General features: G+C 46.2%; 1 protein-coding gene across 3 annotated transcripts in view; it reads left to right on the top strand.

Moving 5' to 3' along the window:
- Positions 1-4458: 4458 nt before the first annotated feature.
- Positions 4459-19798, top strand: part of IL1RAP (interleukin 1 receptor accessory protein) — a 66459-nt gene continuing 51119 nt past the window's right edge. For 2 of the 3 annotated variants that reach the window (XM_032777337.2, XM_032777338.2), the window contains exon 1: positions 5906-6200. In XM_032777337.2, the coding sequence (XP_032633228.1) occupies positions 6082-6200 (119 nt within the window). In that variant the 5' untranslated portion in view covers positions 5906-6081. Of the gene's footprint in view, positions 4511-5905; positions 6201-19798 lie in introns of those variants that run through there. The other variant, XM_032777336.2, reaches the window with a different exon arrangement.

Raw genomic sequence — 19798 nt, 5'->3', positions numbered from 1 at the left:
AGGATACTGGGTTATATGGAGCTTGGGTCTGACCCAGTATTGCTGTTCTTATGTTCTTAAGATGGGTTTAATTGAAAAGTCCAGATCAGACAACATTTACAACCTCTGGTACATTTTAATTTCAGGTCTGGCTGGAAACAGAGCGAGGATCAGTTTTCCATGTGTTATTTTGGCAAAAAAATGGAATGAAAAATGCTTATATTGATGGATTTCATTGAAAATGTGAGTATGGGTGGTCAAAATTATTGGTGGGCTGTGAAGATTTGATCCTTTAGATCTCAAATTTGAATGTGATCCAGATTTGTATGAATGGATTTGTATAATATGTGGGCAGTTAGGTGATATGACAGAGCCGCCTAGAGGGTGGAGTCCAATTCCTTCTTGGGAGGTATCCACATAATCAAACCTACTATTCACAACTGGACAGGGAACAGAGAACCAAAGATGACTTAGACCATGGAGATTTACAACAACTCTCTTCTTGCTCCTTGAGGACAAATATGGACCCAAATGGAATCACAGATCTGATCCTTCTCACTCTCAATTTTCTAGGGTCTCATGTTATGTCTCGGGTTGGAGTCAGAGTTAAACCCAGAAGTGGCCTGATTCCAGATCTGGTTTGAATGTGGCCCATGATGGCAGAAGTTGTCCAAAATCAGCTGACTTTGTGGCAGGGGAAAATCTAACAATGCTATGGCACATTGCAACATGAATCTAAACCTTGAGTCTTCCTATAATCTGAGTCGCAGCCTCAGACTCATCCTAACTGGAACATGGCCTCATCTGCCTGGCCATAGTTACAACACCTTGTGCAATAATGCATTCAACACCTTCATTTATAATTCTATAGACTATAATTTCATATACTCTAGCATTTGCTTCCTGGATCAGGAGGGAGGAAGAATGGATTAGGTGGGTCTGAGGACAGTAACAGGCAAGAACATGTCTTCTGAGGATTATAGAACAGCCTTGGACTCACTGTGTTAAAATGGTTGGATACAAAAGGAATGGGAAAACAATGTGCAGGAATTGTAAAGGATTCCCAGAGGAACAGGACAGGAACCACAAAACCAAGATCTGGATCCTTAAAGATTCATGGAACTTCTCCCAACAGTTGCAGTACTAACCACGGTATCTTGGATTAATTCCAGTGCCTTTTTTCTGCCTATTTAAATTCCCTCTGCAGTTTCATTTGGCTATGATATTCTTCACACCATCATTCCTCACTGTTGCAGTGTTCTTGCTGTTTGCTGCTAAACAGCTGCTGCACTTCAGCCTGAGTGAATAATACAAAATAATAATAATAAATAGTAATTAACATCTTTTATACAGTTCCCTTCTTCCCAATCATTTCAAACTACGTATACAATGAACTGCTCTTCATACTGAAGTGCAGTCACCTTTGGAGTGTAACCCCACAGGTGTTTAACAGCACAACAGTACCCAACAGCATAGGGCAGGGAGTGAAGAACAGCAATATTAATTAATCCTGAGAACATCTGTGAGTCTAGGTGAGCAATATTAGCCCCATGGCATTATTAGCTGTTAGCATTTTTAATCTACAAACAGAAGCTGTATGAAATGTTTGCTGTGAAACCACAACAGACTGGCTGGGTTTTGGATTTCAGTCCAAATCGGCTTTAACTTTGAATCATATTCCCTGAAAGGTTTGCTAATGTTCATGAACCTTTCAAATGAGCTTGATGCTGAATTGCATCAAGATCAGGGGGAAATTCTGCATTTTGCTGCTAAGGCCTACGTAGTTTTGATGGAGTTATAGCTTTAAGGTTTCGGAGTTGTTTGGACCTCAGGGGTGGGTGTGTGTGTGAGGGAGAGAGGGAGAGATAGCATATAAATGTTATTGTTACTGCAGATCAATGACTAGGCCCTGTACAAACCAAAGGAAAAGACAGTCCCTGCCTCGAGAACCTTGCAATCTAAGCACACAATGGGAAGATGAGTGAGATACAACATAAACAAAAAGTGTTCAGGGTGATAATGGGACCTTGGCTTTTTAGTTCCATTTCCCCCCATGACCTCAGGACAGATGACACAGCGACAATAGAGGAGAGAGAGGGATAACCTCAAACTATGTATGTTATTTATATACATTCTTTATATAGGCATGAATCAGATCCCAAAGAAACTGTTCAAATGAATGCCTGTCAAGTGGCAGCCCAGAGTTTTTCCTGGCTCAGATTTTAGGGCCCCTTTCTACTGTAGTATCACTTCACGGCAACAAAAACAATGAGGAGTCTGGTGGCCCCTTAAAGTCTAGCAGATTTATTTGGGCATAAGCTTCTATAAATAAATCTTTAAAGTGCCACTGGACTCCTCCTTGTTTTTGTTGATACAGACTAACATGGCAACCCCTCTGATACTTGGGTCACTGCAACTGTTAAAGTTAAGAGAACAAATTCAGACAGTAGAGGGCACCCTGGTCCTGATGTCATGTGCAACCCACCATCTTCTACACAGGGCCCTCAAACCAGAGGGTCCTTTCAATTCTGGAGCAGTAAGAAGAAAGCCTTTCCTTTAGGTCTGTCTGTGGCATGTTCCCTCTAAGAACTGCTTCCTCCCACAGCTGAGAGACCTGCGATGGAGATCTCTGGATCACAGAGTTTCAACAAAGAGGCCATCTTCCCCAGCAGGGCCATTGGGACTACTCTGCATGTGATACTTCTTTGCTGCATAAAGAAGCCTCTGGCAGAGCATGGTGGGCGAATTCCTCCCAGAAGCTAATTCCCACTTCTCCTTTTCTCCTAGGGGGATGCATCCACCTTCATGTAAGGAATGTGAGCACACCGCCTGAAGGCATGACATCCTTCGACCCCCATTTGGGCAATACTGTCGTATTTTCTGAACTTTTGGTTATTAGTGTTCCCCTTGAGTTTAATTACATGGGTCCAACAGTTTGCAATGGGAGTCTGCAAAAATCTAGCAATTATAAAAAGATGCATGACTTCTGAGCATGTCCATGAATCATGTGTAAAAGGCCAGATGTGCTCATATTGCTCAGATATTTGCATACTTGCCATTTATTAATCCATGGGAGGCTGTGAGTGAAGCTGAGGATGAGACGAAGTGGTTAGGGATGGCTCTGTTTTTATGGGATGGGTGGCACAGGGGTGGATGAAGCAGTGATCTCCACTGCCCGCGTCAATGCTTCTGTTCATCTGCTGCTGCCAGGGCTGAAGAGGACAAGACGCACTCTAGAGGAATTACGTTGGGGAAGTTCTCTGGCCTGTGTTCTACAGGAGGTCAGACTAGATGGCCCCTCCTGGCCTTGGAATCCATGAAATGGCAAAAGCAAGTAACTAACTTGCCTAGGTCTTTATTATAATCCTGACCTTTTCTTCCTGATCTTTTTTTCAAGCGTCAGCTCTGGGAGAAGAGTCACCACAATCCTGGCTTCCCTTCTCCCTCCGGTTCTGTTGCTGCAGTGAGAGATTGAGTCCCTAGATCGGCTCTACAGCCTCCTACCAAGTGTGCCTGTCCGTCCTTTGTCCCCTCAAGGTGCTCTTGTGCCTCCAGAAGGCTTTTCTGTCCCTCAACCCATCTAGCCCAGGAGCCCAGCTTGAGATGCCTGGCAGATCTGTGAAGCCTTCCTTATTTGCATTCATTTTAAGGCAGTTCAAAAGAATTGCGGGGACAGATTTTTTTGCAGGGTGTTTTCAACAAGATACTTACACATAGTTCCAGCCCGACTTCTCCAGCTCTGTCACTACAGATGGTTGAAGGGGTGTGTATGAGACAGGCAAGAGGCTAGGGATGAAGGGCCAGAGAACACAGCAGTCCCTCCCCTTCGCCATCCCTGATGCCTCAGCAGTGTTCTTCCCAACCTCCAGCTGTGTGAATGCAAGACCATCGGGAGGAGCAGAATCTCCTCCCTGCTGCAGAACAGCTGGAGCATCTGGAAGAGAAAAAGTCTCCTGCTTTTATTTATATATATATAAATATAGGGACTTCGGGAAAGAAAGAATCCCCTCGCCTCCCTCACGGTGGTCCATCTGTAAGGACAGAATCTTCCTTCTTCTGCTGCACATCTTCCACATCTGGAAGGGGCAGAACGACGCCTCTGGCGCTGCACATCTGGAAGGGAATGACCTCCCCCCGACCCCTCTCCCCTTTGCACATCTGGCAAGGCAGAATTTCCCTTCTTGGGCTGTTCCATCCGGAAAGGAACCATTCCTCGCACCCCTCCTCCCCTTTCCCGGCACATCTGGCAGGGCAGATCCCCTCCCTTCCCTCCCCGCGCACATCTGGAGCGCTCCTGGCGCCAGCCAGACTCCCGGCTGCCGGGAAGGCTCCGCCTCGCCGAGAGGAAGAAAACCCTCCTCCGTTTGCATAATAAGACGTCACTGGGGGGCCGGGCCAATCAGCCCCACGGTGGGCGGAGTCTGGGCGGGGCGCTCGGCGGCTGGGAAGGCGCCGAGAGGAAAAGGGAAGAAGCGGGGGCGCTCGGGGTGCGCTGGGTGCGGGACCCTCCGGCTGCGCGGCCCTGGGGCAGGTGAGTGAGCCGGGCCGCGGGCTGCGGGCGGGCTGGCGCTGGTACAGATGTGGGGTCCCGCAGCGCCAGATGAGGGTCCCAGATGTGGGGTCCTGCAGCGCCAGATGGGGGTCCCAGATGTGGGATCGCGCAGCGCCAGATGTATGGTCCAGATGTGGGAGCTCGCAGCGCCAGATGAGGGTCCCAGATGTGGGATCGCGCAGCGCCAGATGTATGGTCCAGATGTGGGAGCCCGCAGCACCAGATGGGAGTCCCAGATGTGGGGTCCTGCAGCGCCAGATGGGAGGTCCCAGATGGGGAGTCCTGCAGCGCCAGATGGGGTCCCAGATGTGGGGCCCCGCAGCGCCAGATGTGGGGTCCCTCAGCGCTAGATGTGGAAGCGCACGCTGCAGCAGCTGTGGGTCCGGGGCTTCGGATCGACTCTCCCTTGCTCAGCGGGGCATCGTGGGCGGCTAGGGGGCTCGTTTCCCCTCCCGATCCTCTCCGGGGCTGGTGTCGGGGAGCCCCCGCCCGTGACACCCCGGCTGCGAGCCCCGGGGAAGGCGGACCGGGTTCCTTCTCGCCATGGGCTGGTCCCTGGCGTGTAAACGGCCCCTGAGCGCTGCTGGCTGCCCGGCCGTGGGCGGTCGCTCAGCTGCGCTGCGGGACTGCAGGCCTGTGTCCCACGCGATTTCGCCAACTTTCAGCCCTCTGCAGAAAACTTTGCAAACACGAAATGTGTGGGGGTTGGATTTTGTTGTTGTTAAATCTTAACAGTTTTTTATTTTAAAAAAATCCTACACAGTCTCGTTTTCTTTGTGTTCTAGCTCTGCCACAGATGTAGCCATAGGTAAATTACTTAATCCCTGCCCCTCCTGCCTCGTGCCTCAGTTTCCCCGTCCATAAAATGGGGAAATTAATTCGACCTGGTGAAAAAAGGGACAAAGTAAATCACAAACACCGACAAATTCACACACACACAAAGTCCCTTTATCTGAAAATTTTGAACTGACTCTAATATGTGAGCAGGAGGGAGCAGAAAGGTTAAAAAGGCTTAATTCATTTATGTTGATAATGTGTTTTGAGATCCTTAGATGAAAGGCATTGTAAGTCATCACTGTTATCATGAAATGGAGAGCCAGGTAAATAATGAGCTATTTAATTTAATTTACTTTTTTTGGCACAATAAATTTAAATACACCAGCTTTTCAGATCCCCAAGATCACTTAGAATAGTAGAAATTAGGTGGAAAGGAAAGATGCACTAAACAGTGCAAAATACATTTGATAGAGGATGCACCCAGTATTAAAATGTTCATAGTGAAACCTCGCTGCTTCAGCAGCAGCACTAGGGTTCTCTGTATTATCAGAAATGCAAACTGGTTTACTTTAATTCTCTCCTTTGGACTAAGGTGTGTGCAGGGAAGTTGGACATGTTGATTCCTTGCCACGCGTCCAGTGGCACGGAGCCTAACTTTAATTTTCATCTGCATTTCAAGCAGAAGAGTCTTCAACAACCGCACTCTTCTGCTGTGCATGGGGAGAAGAAGAGGGTGAGGGTGGGTCATACTGAAGACACAACATGAAAATAGAATGCAAAGGATATATCGGGGCACGCAATGTTCCCTCCTGTTTGGCAATACAGAGAACAATCTGAAACTGATTAGACGCTGGCAGCAGCCGGACCCTTTTTGCCATGTGTGCTTGTGGAGGTCAGCCGCTTGTAAATACAAAGCATTCTATAGCAGTATTTACGGAGAAAATGATGAAGTCTGGCTTGTCTTGTTGGAGCAGGGAGAAAGACAAAGCATGGGGACTACATCTTGTAAGCCCCACAGTTCTGTGACCTATGTGGGGTTCATTTTTATCTATTCCACGTGGGTTGATTAATAAACACCCCCAGGGACTGTCTCTCACTATGTGTTTGTACAGTGTCTAGAAGAATGGGTCCCTGATTTTGAGGCCTGTAGGTGCTATTGTAAAACAAAACAAACACATACACACTTCTGTGGTCTTCCTGCTGGCCACTCTTTTGTGGTTCAGCCAGTAATGATGCGCTGGCAAAATGTTTTAAACGTTCTTTCGTATTTTAAATAAATGGCTTATTTTCATTTATTTTTGTCATTGCACCAACTGCTTCTTTTATTTCTGAGATCCCAGCACGCACCTGATCAGATGTAATTAAAACCGTTAATTTTCCTGAGTCTGTTTTTAACTCTGCTGCCTCCTTTGTGGTCCCCAGCTGGTCCCTGAGCATAACTCCCTGAACTTAGATTTACATACACAGAAGGCTTGCAGCCTGAGGTCCAATATAATTAATTAACTGTACTACAGACAATACAAAGAGTCATTTATAACAGGCTGAAGCACCATTAATGGGATGTAGAGAACATGGTGTTGAGGCAGAAACAAGGGGCTGGGGGAGCATGGGCAGGGGAAAGGAGAGGCCTTGGACAAACTGAGGGGCAGCCTAGGGATAAGAGGGGTTTAGGGAACGTTGTGGTACAGGTTTGAATTGGAGGAGCCTGCAGTGACGGTAGCTGGAAGGTGCATGAGGTGCGGAGGAAGGTAGGACTGGACGCATGAGGGGGAATGGAGAATGTAGAAGTGAGGGGAATCTGTGGATTTGCCTAAGGGTGAAGAAGGGAGACAAGGGGGTGATAGGCCACTAAGAGGCCTAGCGGGGGCCTGGGAATAAAGAGGAACCTAGGGGGCTGGAGAGACACTGAGGCCAAGGAGTACCCAGGCGAGCTGTAGAACCAGGGGAGGCTCAGCAGGCCAGGGATCGTCTTTTTTTGAAGTGCACATCCTAGAAGGTGGAGAAGAGAGAGAGGAGATTTTGTCTGAGCTGGACTCCTCAGGGCTGACTTTGCGAGGCACTGTGGGTCTCCAACTAGGAGCCGTGCAGTCAGCTCCTGCTGAAGTCCATAGGAGGCCCCAGTGCTGGCTTCTATTCCTGCCCATCTCTTATCATCCCCTTGAATTTTATTTCAGTCTTTGATAAGCAGAGGACACTGCCGGCTGTCAAACACTCTCTCCTTTTAACAGGATTCTGGGGTGGCACAGGCAGGATTTGCCCTGCAGGACGCTTACTACAGCTGATGATGTGTGAGAAGGAAAGAACCCAGCTTGTCTCGTAGAGCCCAAGCTGAGTTTTCAGTGCTGGTAGCTAGAAAAGCTGCAACCTGTGTGTGGATGTGTAAAATATGCCAGCCAACTGCTTCAGCTATGCTGTGCTGGTCTTCCATTGACTCTTACAGTCAAGCTGAATTGAAATGCTTTAGAAAATAAAAATATATATGCCTAAAAATACAAATGGCTCCATGCTAACAGTGAGCTGAGACACTTGCAGCGTTGAAGATCTGAGTTCACGACCTCCTTGAGGTGTCTTTCAGCACAGCTGGTGGTTTTCACTGACACTGAAAGCAGAGCGGAGAATTGCATCCTTGGACAATACTGCTTATTTTGTTGAGTTGGTCGCACCCTGTGGCTCACAGCCAGTGTTCCTTCCAGCAGTGCAGTCTCAGCAAGGTAGACCAGATGCGGGGGCAAAAGGAAAGAATAGAGAGTTGCCATGTTTGCCATGCATAAACTGACCTCTCTGTTCCTGCCAGTTCCAGGCCACCTTGGAATCTGGAAATTACTTGGAGGCAGAGCTCAGGCGAGTCGTTTTCCAACTGTGGAGCTGCCTGGTCTGTAACCCCTGGCCACTTCTCTACAAGCTGCCATCAGCTGAATGTAGCATCCTGAAATTAGGCTTCTGCTAGATTGACACCAAATATCCTCTTAATGTGGGCCTGAATGTAGGCTTTTTTTCCCAAAACATAAGGCTAATTTAATGTTTCTCTGGAAAAAGTCCATAACATTGCAGCATTCACGGCAGGGAAAAAATTGAAACTGGAGAGACACGAAATTGAAGTGTCAGTTTTTACTGTGTGACTGAGAAAGGCAGAAGTACAGGAAAAATAATGAAAAAGCAAGTTGGCTTTTTGAAGAGTCTTCAGTTTTAGTAATCTAAGGCGTTGCCAGGACTGCAAGGACACTTTGTTAAAAAAAGAAATGTTTAATCTGTTCCCGTCTCTTTAATTTAGATGCACAGTGTTTTCTTAAACTTTCTGGATCCTTGTATTAGACAAATCAAAAAGCAAGACAGACGATTTTTGTCGTAGTCCTTGATTCTGCCTGCATTTATGCACGTGAATAACTTCATGCATGTGAATAGTTCATTGGGACCATTCTTGTTTATAATTTACTCATGTGCATGAGTGATGGCAGGACACTAGCCTTCATGCTTAGCGCTAACTGAATGTCACATTATTAATTATTATTATTAGGGCTGTCAAGCGATTAAAAAAATTAATCGAGATTAATCATGCATTAATCGCACTCTTAAACAATAATAGAATACCATTTATTTAAATATTTTTGGATGTGTTCTGTTTTTTCAAATGTATTGATTTCAGTTACAACACAGAATACAAAGTGTACAGTGCTCACTTAATATTTATTTTTGATTACAAATATTTTCACAGTAAAAAACAAAAGAACTAGTATTTGTCAGTTTATCTAATACAAGTACTGTAGTGCAATCTCTTTACCGTGAAAGTTGAACTTACAAATATAGAATTATGTACAAAAAAACTGCATTCAAAAAATAAAACATTGTAAATCTTTAGAGCCTACAAGTCCACTCAGTCCTATTTCAGCCAATCACTCAGACAAACAAGTTTGTTTACATTTGCAGGAGATAATGCTGCCCGCTTCTTGTTTACAATGTCACCTGAAAGTGAGAACAGGTGTTTGCATGGCACTGTTGTAGCTGGCGTTACAAGATATTTATGTACCAGATGCGCTAAAGATTCATGTGTTCCCTCATGCTTCAATCACCATGCCAGAGGACATGCATCCATGCTGATGATGGGTTCTGCTCGATAACAGTCCAAAGCAGAGAGGACCAATGCATATTCATGTTCATCATCTGAGTCAGATGCCACCAGCAGAAAGTTCATTTTCTTTTTTTTGGTGGTTCGGGTTCTGTAGTTTCTGCATCGGAGTGTTGCTCTTTTAAGACTTCTGAAAGCATGCACCACACCTCATCCCTCTCAGATTTTGGAAGGCACTTCAGATTCTTAAACCTGGGGTCGAGTGCTGTAGCTATCCTTAGAAATCTCACATTGGTACCTTCTTTGGGTTTTGTCAAATCTGCTGTGAAAGTGTTCTTAAAACAAACATGTGCTGGGTCATCATCCGAGACTGGGAGAATATAGGTAAAACAGAGCAGGAGACATATAGTTCTCCTCCAAGGAGTTCAGTAACAAATTTAATTAACACACTATTTTTTTAACGAGCATCGTTAACATGGAAGCATCTCCTCTGGAATGGTGGCCGAAGCATAAAGGGGCATACAAATGTTTAGTATATCTGACACGTAAATACTTTGCAACATCGGCTACAAAAGTGCCATGTGAACACCTGTTCTCACTTTCAGGTGACATTGTAAATAAGAAGTGGGCAGCATTATCTCACATAAATGTAAACAAACTTGTTTGTCTTAGCAATTGGCTGAACAAGCAGTAGGACTGGGAGCTGCTCTACACTACGGGGGAAAATCGATCTTAGATACACAACTTCAGCTACGTGAATAATGTAGCTGAAGTTGAAGTATCTAAGATCGAATTACTCACCGTCTTCACGGAGCGGGATCGATGTTCGCGGCTCCCCTTGTCGATTCCGCAACTCCGTTCGGGTTGGTGGAGTTCCAGAATCGATGTAAGCGCGTTCAGGGATCGATATATCGCATCTAGATGAGACACGATATATCGATCCCCGAGCAATCGATTGCTACCCGCCGATACGGCGTGTAGCAAGGACGTAGCCTGAGTGAGCTTGTAGGTGCTAAAGTTTTACATTGTTTTGTTTTTGAGTGCAGTTATGTAACAAAAAAAAATCTACATTTGTAAATTACACTTTCACAATAAAGCGATTGTGCTACAGAACTTGTATGAAGTGAACTGAAAAATACCATTTCTTTTATCATTTTTATCGTGCAAATATTTGTGATAAAAAATTATAATATAAAGTGAGCACTGTACACTTTGTATTCTGTGGTATAGCAGAAATCAATATATTTGAAAATGTAGAAAAACATCCAAAATATTTAATAAATTTCAATTGGTATCCTATTGTTTAACAGTGCCATTAATCACAATTAATTTTTTTGAGTTAATCATGTGAGTTAACTGTGGCTAATCGACAGCCCTAATTATTCTTATTCTTATTATTTATTATTTATTTGTTTTACCATAGTGCCCAGGGGCCTTAGACATGGCCCATTGTGCTAGGTGCTGTACAAACACAGAACAAAAAGACACTACTTGCCCCAAACAGCTTCCTGCTTAAGACAAGAGACAACAGCTGGATATAGACGGATGCGAGAATACCAGAAAACAATGAGACAGTATTGGTCAGCATGATGCACGTAACGTTATCTAGCTATATATTTATACCAGGGTTATTAAGAAGCACGCTACATTTTTCCTCAGAGGGATTTTACGTTTGTTTTGCCTTTTTCTTTTTGTTTACCCTTGTAGTTTTTACCTTTGGTAGTAGGTATAAACAATGACCTAATTGCTGTTAATTCCACCGGAGGGGAATCAGATTTTTGAACGGGTAAAAATCATTCCCTTCTGTTAGGTTAACACTAGTGGTTTAAAGTGTTACATTGTGACTTGAAACGAGGCCAAATGTTCTGTTGCTTGATTTAAGATGCTCATGGTGATATTTAATCTGGCTTTTTTAATCATGTAAGAAACCAAGAGGAATATAGTTAGATTTACAAAATGCATTTGGGCATATGCTCAACATCCTTTTTAATAAAACCTAGCAGCTCAATCTTGCTCATGCTGAAGTCAGTCATTATTTAGCTACTGACTTCTATGAGAACAGGAACAAGCCCTTATTCCAGCAAAGGTTTTACTGAAAGACGTCTATTTTTTCCCAGCAATAAATTGCGTTTCTGTTGCGCCCATCTGCTGGGGCTTCCCATGTGCCCACAAACCTGCCAGAGACAGTTTGTTCTGAGGAGAGTTGCTAAATAATTGTTGTTATTTAATCAGGATTTAAACCCATGTTTTCAGTGGTTGGTAGCCAGTGCATTCATCCATGACCCCACCACGGCCTACAGAACTAAGGGAATTAATCAAATATTTTGCACCTGCATGGTATTTAATAGCCTCACATCTCTAAGCACATTAAAAACATTGATTAAGATTCATCCTTCCCCTGTGAGGTAGGAAGATATTATTGTACTCCTTAGGTAGGTGGGGAAAGTGTAGCATGGAAAGCTTATGGCCCAAATTCTCATAAGCATCCACTAATTTAGGGCATCTCAGTTTTGTGGGGCCCAGATCCTCAAAGGTGTGTAGACACCTGACTCCCACTGCCCAGTTTGAGTCACCAAGGTCCTGATTATCAGAAGGGTTGGCTACCATAGTGGCTCTGTACCTCTGAAAGTCAGGGCTTAGGGGTCTCACGTTGGTCAAGCAAAACTGGAGGGACCCTAAGTTAGAAAGCTTTTCCTAGGAGACATAGTCAAGGGCAGAGCAAATCATGTGCAGAGCTGGGAACAGAATCCTACCTCCTAGTCCCCTGCTTTAATTAGCACCACATTGCAAAAGGTAGGCACCGTGCAAAACCAAACAAAACCCCAACCAAACGGAAAGAATCCCGCCGCAGCCCACTTAGATTTGTCAGTGATTGCAGATAAAAAGCCCTGAGCTGCGTAGAAATCCTTTACCCCTAAGTCTAGGGCTTTGGAAACAAATTTTAAATGCAGATAAACGATTTATTTTCCTCCTAAATATTTTGCATAACTCGGTCAGACTGGCAAAGAGGTGGAGGTTGGTGCACGCTGAATAAGCACACGCTCTTGCACAAGGACTGTCTCTTGGCTCTCGAAATGCTTGGCTTTAGCCACCCTGCTTGTAAAAGTTCAGCTAGAGGCAGGCGCCGGCAGGCGGGGTGGAACAGTGGCGTGGGGAATACTTTGGGGATCTGTCTGACACTCAGCCACCTTCAGACAAATAACATCCTCCTGCCAGAATGATGGGCTGTGCTGAGCCTAGGACCTTTACTCAGTGTCGGAAGGGGACATTGATGGTCTGAGATGGTCCTGTTCTCCCCTGCTGGTTCCCAGAAAATGCCCACCTAGCCCTTCCCTGCCCACCGACCTGCATCGTTGGGGGTGGGCTGGCCAAGCAGACTGGCTGCACCCCCACCCGATTCCGGGCGGGTGTCTTCAGAGAGCTGTCCACCCTGGCAGCTGCAGCTTCCCTGCTGGAGTCCTCTACACCGTGTCTGAGAAGCCGCAGAGCATGTTGGGCGGGGGTGAGCACTGCCTTAGTGAGAGAGGCCAGGGTGTGGGCGGCTAGTCCGGGTGGCAGGGAGAGGTAGCCAAGGTGTGGGGAGAACAGTGCCAATGGGCAGCCCTTCGAGATCGTGGCTTAGTGTGAGTGGGGACCCCGAGGCCTGTTCTGGGGAGGGTAGGAGCTCAGCCCAGCCATATTCATCTTTCCCTGTCCCCCAGTGAGAACCTCTCCCCGTTCCTTGAGCTCTGTGTCAGAGGAGGAGCCTGGAGCTTGTGCTGGAGCCAGAGTCCCTGTGGAATTCAGTAACCACATGCTGCCGACAGGGCTGGGCAGATCTGGGCTGGGAGCGCTGACTATGGGACTGTCGGCTGTTTGAGGCAGGGACTAGCTTTTTGTGGGGAGTGTGAAGCACCCAGGACAGAGGTGCCTTGATCCCTGCCTGGGGTGCCTAGGCGTCCCGGCACAGCAAATAATAATGAGTAAGAGTATGGGATGGGAGACTGAATCCACACAGAGGGACTGGGAATACCTAGGTCACCGAATCCAGCATCCCTGCCACTTGGCAAACACAGTGCGTCCATCCCTACTGGACTCCCTGCATTACAGAGAGTCCTAAGTGGTGGTTGCCAAAGGGGGTGAGCGTGTTGCTCCAGGGCCGCCGTCCTTCTCCTCTCTCGCTTCGTACTGAGATGGCTACAGCTCAGCACTAGCGAATCATGCTGTGCAACTGGCCATAGTTTTTCAGGCCTGCCGCTTAGCTCAGGGCCATAACAACATACGGCAGTGAAATTCAAAGGAGCTCTTTCCATATCCACTGGGTGCACTGAACGGGTGTTTGCTGGGGCGAACGGGGAAATGCTGACTGTAGTTTTTGGTGTGTGCATAGATCTTTCTAAAGGAATGCAGTGGCTGAGCAGTAAGGAGGCTGCAGGGCTTGGTTGTGTGCGGTGCAGATTTTACAGTAATAAAGCACCCACTTCCTGGCAGCTGAGACTTAAAAACGCCAGGAATGAGACACTTGGAACTCGCAGATGAGGAGGGTGGGTTTAGCCTGAAGTTGGTTGTCTGCCTTGTCCCTGCGCCTTGCAGCCTCTGGAAATGTCAGCAATGCATACATTACCTTTTGTTTGTCCTTCAGCTCGGGGGATAAATTCATTGACTTCCTGAAATCAATCATTCTCCCTGAATAATAAATATTGATGATCGTCACCGCATTCTGCTGCTACATTGAGTTCCGTTCCAGCCCTCCCTTCTTGTAGGGCAACATACCACGAGAGACAGGTTCTGCTAGAAGGCTGCTCGCTAGATGCTTTCCATGGTATTTTAGGGTCACTTTGTTTCAAGGTACATTTAATACTGGTAACGAAGGGTGCTGCATGGACAGCCCTGGGGGCTGAGGTTGTGTCCTCTGGGCAGGTAAGCACAGGCACAGCCAGGACAAGTTTCCCGTGCTCAGTGGTGAGCTGGGGATACCTCGTGGCCATCTGGAATCCCCCTTGTTAAAATCTCCCTGCCAATTTAGGGAGCTCATTCCTGACCCCCTCCCGCCAGCGATCATCTGTCTTCAGGGCTCTTAAAAATACTTCTCAAGAGCAGATTTGTTTTGCTGTCATAATCCATCCATCCAGCAGACTTATCTGGCCACCATCACCATGGTATCTGAGAGCCTTACAATCTGTGTGGTATTTGAGCTCCCAACACCTATATAAGATAGCACAGTTCTATTATCCCCATTCTGCAGATGAGGAACTGGCACACCGAGAGGCTAAGTGACTTATTCAAGGTCCCACAGGAAGTCTGTGCTGGAGAAAATAGAATGCAGATCCTAACCCTTCAGTCCTCCTTAGTGCATTAGATTGCACCACGTATCAGGTCTCTCCTTCACTCACCGCTTCCCATTAACATAGCTCAGTGCACTCAGTGTGTTTTTTCAGGAATAAAGTATAAACCTGGTCAGCAAAAATCCCACCCTCCGATGAGTTTGTTTCCCCACTGGTGTCTCCTCTTTCCCTTGTTACGATTATGAGCAAGTGGTTTTGTTTAAATGGGGGGCGGGAGGGGAATGAAAAGATTGCACTGTCCCATGCTTGGGCCCCTCAGCAGTTTGCTTGACCCTACCCCCTTGCATGGTCTTTGACAGAGGCTAACTGGGACACTGCTTTGCAGGGACCCCTTGTTAAAATACTAGCAGCATGTCACTGTCCCAGCTGCCTCACCAGTGCTCCTTGGCCCCTCACCTACGCTGCATTTGAATTGGCTGCCAAGAGGTGAATGGGTCTTTTTGAGCTATTTATTTTCACTCTCGCTGAATTGCAAGTGGCTATAGGGATTTTAAGAAAAATCAATATGTAAATAACATCAGATCTGCCTTCTAGCAGAGACATAGGGCCCAATCCAAAACCCACCCAAGCCAATGGGAATCTTCAGTGGGAGTTGGGAGAGACCCCAAGTATGGAAAAGCTCAGTCCTAAAAGGAGGAATGTGTGAAACAAAGGATTATAACAGACGCAGCTTTAACAATAGCCATTGCTGTCTTGTGTCTGCTATAAGATAAGGAAATTGTAGACACACTCCGAAGAAAAATGGATACTTGGTTTACAAAAAAGTCAGCATTGCTTCTCAGCTAAGGTCTCAAACACTTGGGTTTTGTCTACATGGGAATTTTAGCCAGTGAGGCAGTTATGCTGCTGGTGCTGCAAATCCCTGGATGGTTTATACCAGTGCAGCTTTCATCAGGGTGCACTGAACTAGTGCAAATCATGCTGCATGAGTGTAAACTTTGTCTTTGCTAGGAATTGATACTGGTGTAGCTCCACTGTTGGCTCCCACCCCAGTGGAGAAGACTCCTGAGCTATTGAAAACGGTCTGTGTAGGCCTGGTTGCGGAGCTGGAGATGTAGCAACATGCGTGGGGTTTGGTGGTGATTGCACAGCAGAGGATGGGGAAAAAATGACACTTCTTGGTTCTTGAAATGGGACATTGTGACACGGGAACTTTTCACTGATGTCTGGATGAGTGACTTGCTGGGTCAAAGGGCGGGCAGAGAATTGGAGAGATTTGTGAAGTGTTAACATAGGGAGTAGGCAGTAAACAGGTTTCTGTCCCACCAGAATGTTTGAGATTTTAAAAAAGAATTCCTTCCCCAAATCAGGAAGAAAAAATTAATTATTGATTTTTATGCTATATTTTCATGAACTGACAAACTGAAAAAAAATTCAGTTCAGGTCAATCAAAATGTTTTGTTCTGATAATTTCAAAATGTTCCAATTCAGTTTATAAGAACGGCCATATTGGGTCGGATCCAGTGGTCCATCTAGCCCAGTGTCCTGTCATCTGACAGTGGCTGGTGCCAGATGCTTCCAAAGGAGCGAACAGAACAGGGCAATTATCAAGTGATCCATCCCCTGTCATCCAGTTCCAGTATCTGGCAGTCAGAGGCTTAAGGACACTGAGAGCATGGGGTTCATCCCTGACCACCTTGGCTAATAGCCACTGATGGACCTATCCTCCATGCCCATGGATTTTGATCTTTTTTTTCCCTATTTTTAATCTGTTTTTTAATATTAAATGAAATTTTGCAACAAAAAGTCATTTTGAACCAGAAAATCAAAACTTTCATGTGGAAAAATATCAAAATGTCCTGTTTTTGACAATTTTAAAACACTTTTTTTCAACTGTATTGAGTTGGCAAATTTCTCAGAATTAGCTCTTTCCTACAAACAGTTCTGGTTTTGACAAATCGGTATTTTTGGCTGGGAGAAAAAAGTTTTGTTGAAAAATTCTCAGCTGGCTGTAGTCAGCATGCGAGGGGATTGCTGCTGGCAGACCCAGCTCATTGGGGCATGTTAGGAATGGAATATCGATTCTTGTAGTGCAGTCTACAAAAGTCTGAGAGGTGCCAAGGCCAAGGAGGGAGATGCAGTGAGGCAGATAAGATGTAGCTAGGAATAAAGGGATGAAATTAAGAAAAGAAACTCTGAGGACACTTCCTGAGACTGTGATCTATAAGGAGTATGAAATAGTCTCGGAAAGGAAGTAATGGTGACACTCTCGGCTGGGAAAAGCCCCAGAAATGCAATAGCCAGGAGCATTTCTTCACTGGCAGCACCGATGAGCTAGATCTTTTCTAGTTTTCTAGAACTTCTCTGGTTCCCTGACAGTCAGATTGATGTACTGGATTCCACCAAAGCTAATGGGACCTCTACTGGTGAGGGAGCAATTCACTCCTGGGTCCTCAAATAGCCTCGGAGCTTCAGGCTGCATTGGTTGCAGTTGTCTTGTTTCCTCCACATCCTTTAGACGTAAATTTCTTTTCTAATATGGGCTAGATATCTGAGGGGTGTCAAAACCGCCGTTTGACCATCGCGCTGCTTTTCCAAATAGAACAATCATGTCTCGTGTCATGGAGGGTCTGAGCGACTGACTCTTTGGTGCACCGCTGGAAGTTTTTCATTTCATTGCTATTCAGATGTAAAGAACAGAATGCCCTGGGTTGATGCCATGTGCTTGAACACTGAAATGCTTCCACAAATGGGTGCTTGATAGCTGATATGTGCGTGTAATTTCAAACTTGCCCATGAAATGAAGTTCCCCCATGTTCAATACAGTCAAAATGTTTCACGGTGATTTTGACATTTAAAAGAAAATAGAATGGAAAGTGAAAGAATTTTCAAGACAAAAATTCCTGGCCACTTCTAGTATTTATCCTCCCATCAGCTCTGTGTAGCAATGCTATTATTCCCATTGTACAGAGGGAAACTGAAGCATGGATGTTAAGTGATTCACCCGGGGTCACACAGGACGTCTGTGGCAAAGCAGGGAAATGAACCTGTCTTCCAAATCCTATGCTAGTTCTCTAAGCACTGTACCATCCTTTCAGTGGTGATAGGCAATTGTTTTGGGCCTTCATCAGGGCCTTTTATTCTTAACGTGTCGCTAGATCACCCTATCTCGCTGCTGCTTCCGTGTCACTGATGACGTGGGGCCAGATTCTGGGTTTAATTCATGCCAGATGTAACTCCACTGGCTGTAGTGTAGTCATGGCAGGGGTGGATTTGACCTTCAGGCGAGATGCTTGTGTTTTTCTAAGGGCAGAATTCAGCCCACGTTGTTGGCCAGCATGACTGCCTCTGAGATTAGGGTACTCTGTGTGTAATGGGCTGGCCGGTGTATTCAGTATTGGACTGTTGTGGCTATTCCCCCTATTGCATTCTTAAAAGCTTCCTGCAAAGGGCAACTTTAATGAGCATACAGCTTCCCAGAGAGGGAACGTTGGGGTCTGAAAATCCACAGCGCCTGCTCTTGCTCATGCTCTCAGCACAGTCCAATGTAACGTTAGGCTGCTCTGAAGAGCTCTCGGTGGAACGTGCAAACTCACCACACTAATGTTTTGCTTCCTGGGAGATTGTGCAGAAACTCTGAGAAATTCTAACAAAAGGCAGTGTCATTCAATGCCAAAATCGCCTCTGGAAGAGTGATCTGGTCCGAAAGAAACCACAGTAAGTCCCAGCTAAATGGAGCCCAGATGGTTTATGCTGCAGTTATTCCCTTCATTGTTCGATTTACTCCTGCAGATATTGAAAAGCAAGAATATGTCCTTAAGGGCGGAAGGGCCTTTTCCCAGCTTCCATTAGTGCATTTATCTTTTTCTTTGCAGCTGCTTTTATTGGCTGTCTCTTTTCCCCCTCTTTGGTTTTCTTAGTTTCTTTGCTTTAACTATATTCTTTTTTTGTATCCCTTGAATGCCAGGATAAAAAAATCTTAACTAAGCATCCAGCCATAGAATTGTAGGACTGGAAGGGACCTCGAGAGATCTCTAGTTCAGTCCCCTGCACTCATGGCAGGACTAAGTATTATCTAGACCATCCCTGACAGGTGTTTGTCCAACCTGCTCTTAAAAATCTCCAATGATGGAGATTCCACAACCTCCCTAGGCAATTTATTCCAGTGCTTAAAATTTTTCCTAATGTCCAATCTAAGCCATCCTTGCTGTAATTTAAGCCCATTGCTTCTTGTCAATCTTCAACCCTTGTCCAGTGTAAGGTGTGAGCCAGGGTCTCCAGAGGAGCTGAGCTCTGAGTGGGTGTGTTATCTGTAAATAATAAGAGAGACTTCCTCTGATGAGGTGAAAAAAGGAATCCTTTCCTACTCCCACACAGCACTGTGCAGAGGCTGTGCCGGCCACTGGAAGCCATCCATTGGGGAAAGAATCTATGAAGTGCTGGGTCTCTGGCCCTGCTGCCCCTTTAGCCTGCCCCACTGCAGGGAGCCCCGGCGAGCACATGGCATACACCCCTGGGTGCACCCCTCCAGAATTCTAGTCCCTCTGCAGCGAGTCAATTGCTATGGAGACCTGAGAACCCAAGGGAGAAAGGGTAGTTTTGTTGTACCGGCAAACAAATGGAGCACAAGGTGGAGCCATGAGAGCGCCTAGCCTGAATCTATCACCTGTTTATCTGAATCCTCTAGCCCAGTGCTTCCCTGGAGTCCTTCCAGGTACATCCAGGCAGTACAAGACAGAGCAAGCTGTCCTCCTTGTTGTCAGTCTCAGCAGGACGGCCAGAGACTGAACTAGCTTCTCACCCCAAGAGATCAGCTCCTTTCTGGCCTGGCTTGAGGTGCACTGGTGGGGACGGATAGCTGATGGCGTGGGAGACCCAGGCTTAGTTCCCTGCTCCACCTCGCAGGGGTGCCAGGAGGATGAACGTATGAGGGTCTCAGATCCCACGGTGGCGAGGGCCCGGATAAGTACCATAGCGAGATACGTGCATCCCAGAAGCTTGTGCAGTGCTGCCCACTGTCTTCCTCCAGGGCTGCTTTCCCCCAAGGACTGAATTCACAAGGGAGAAATGAAAGCCGATAAAGGGATGGAACCAATTTCTCACCAAACTTGGCACACCGGCTCAATCCACCTTGCTAGCGTTCCCCCGGCTGCAGCCCTCCTC

This window comes from Chelonoidis abingdonii, chromosome 8, assembly GCF_003597395.2.
Source record: "Chelonoidis abingdonii isolate Lonesome George chromosome 8, CheloAbing_2.0, whole genome shotgun sequence".
NCBI lineage: Eukaryota > Metazoa > Chordata > Testudines > Testudinidae > Chelonoidis > Chelonoidis abingdonii.
Note: the sequence above shows the minus strand (reverse complement) of the source record. Positions and strands in the feature narration are given on the sequence as shown.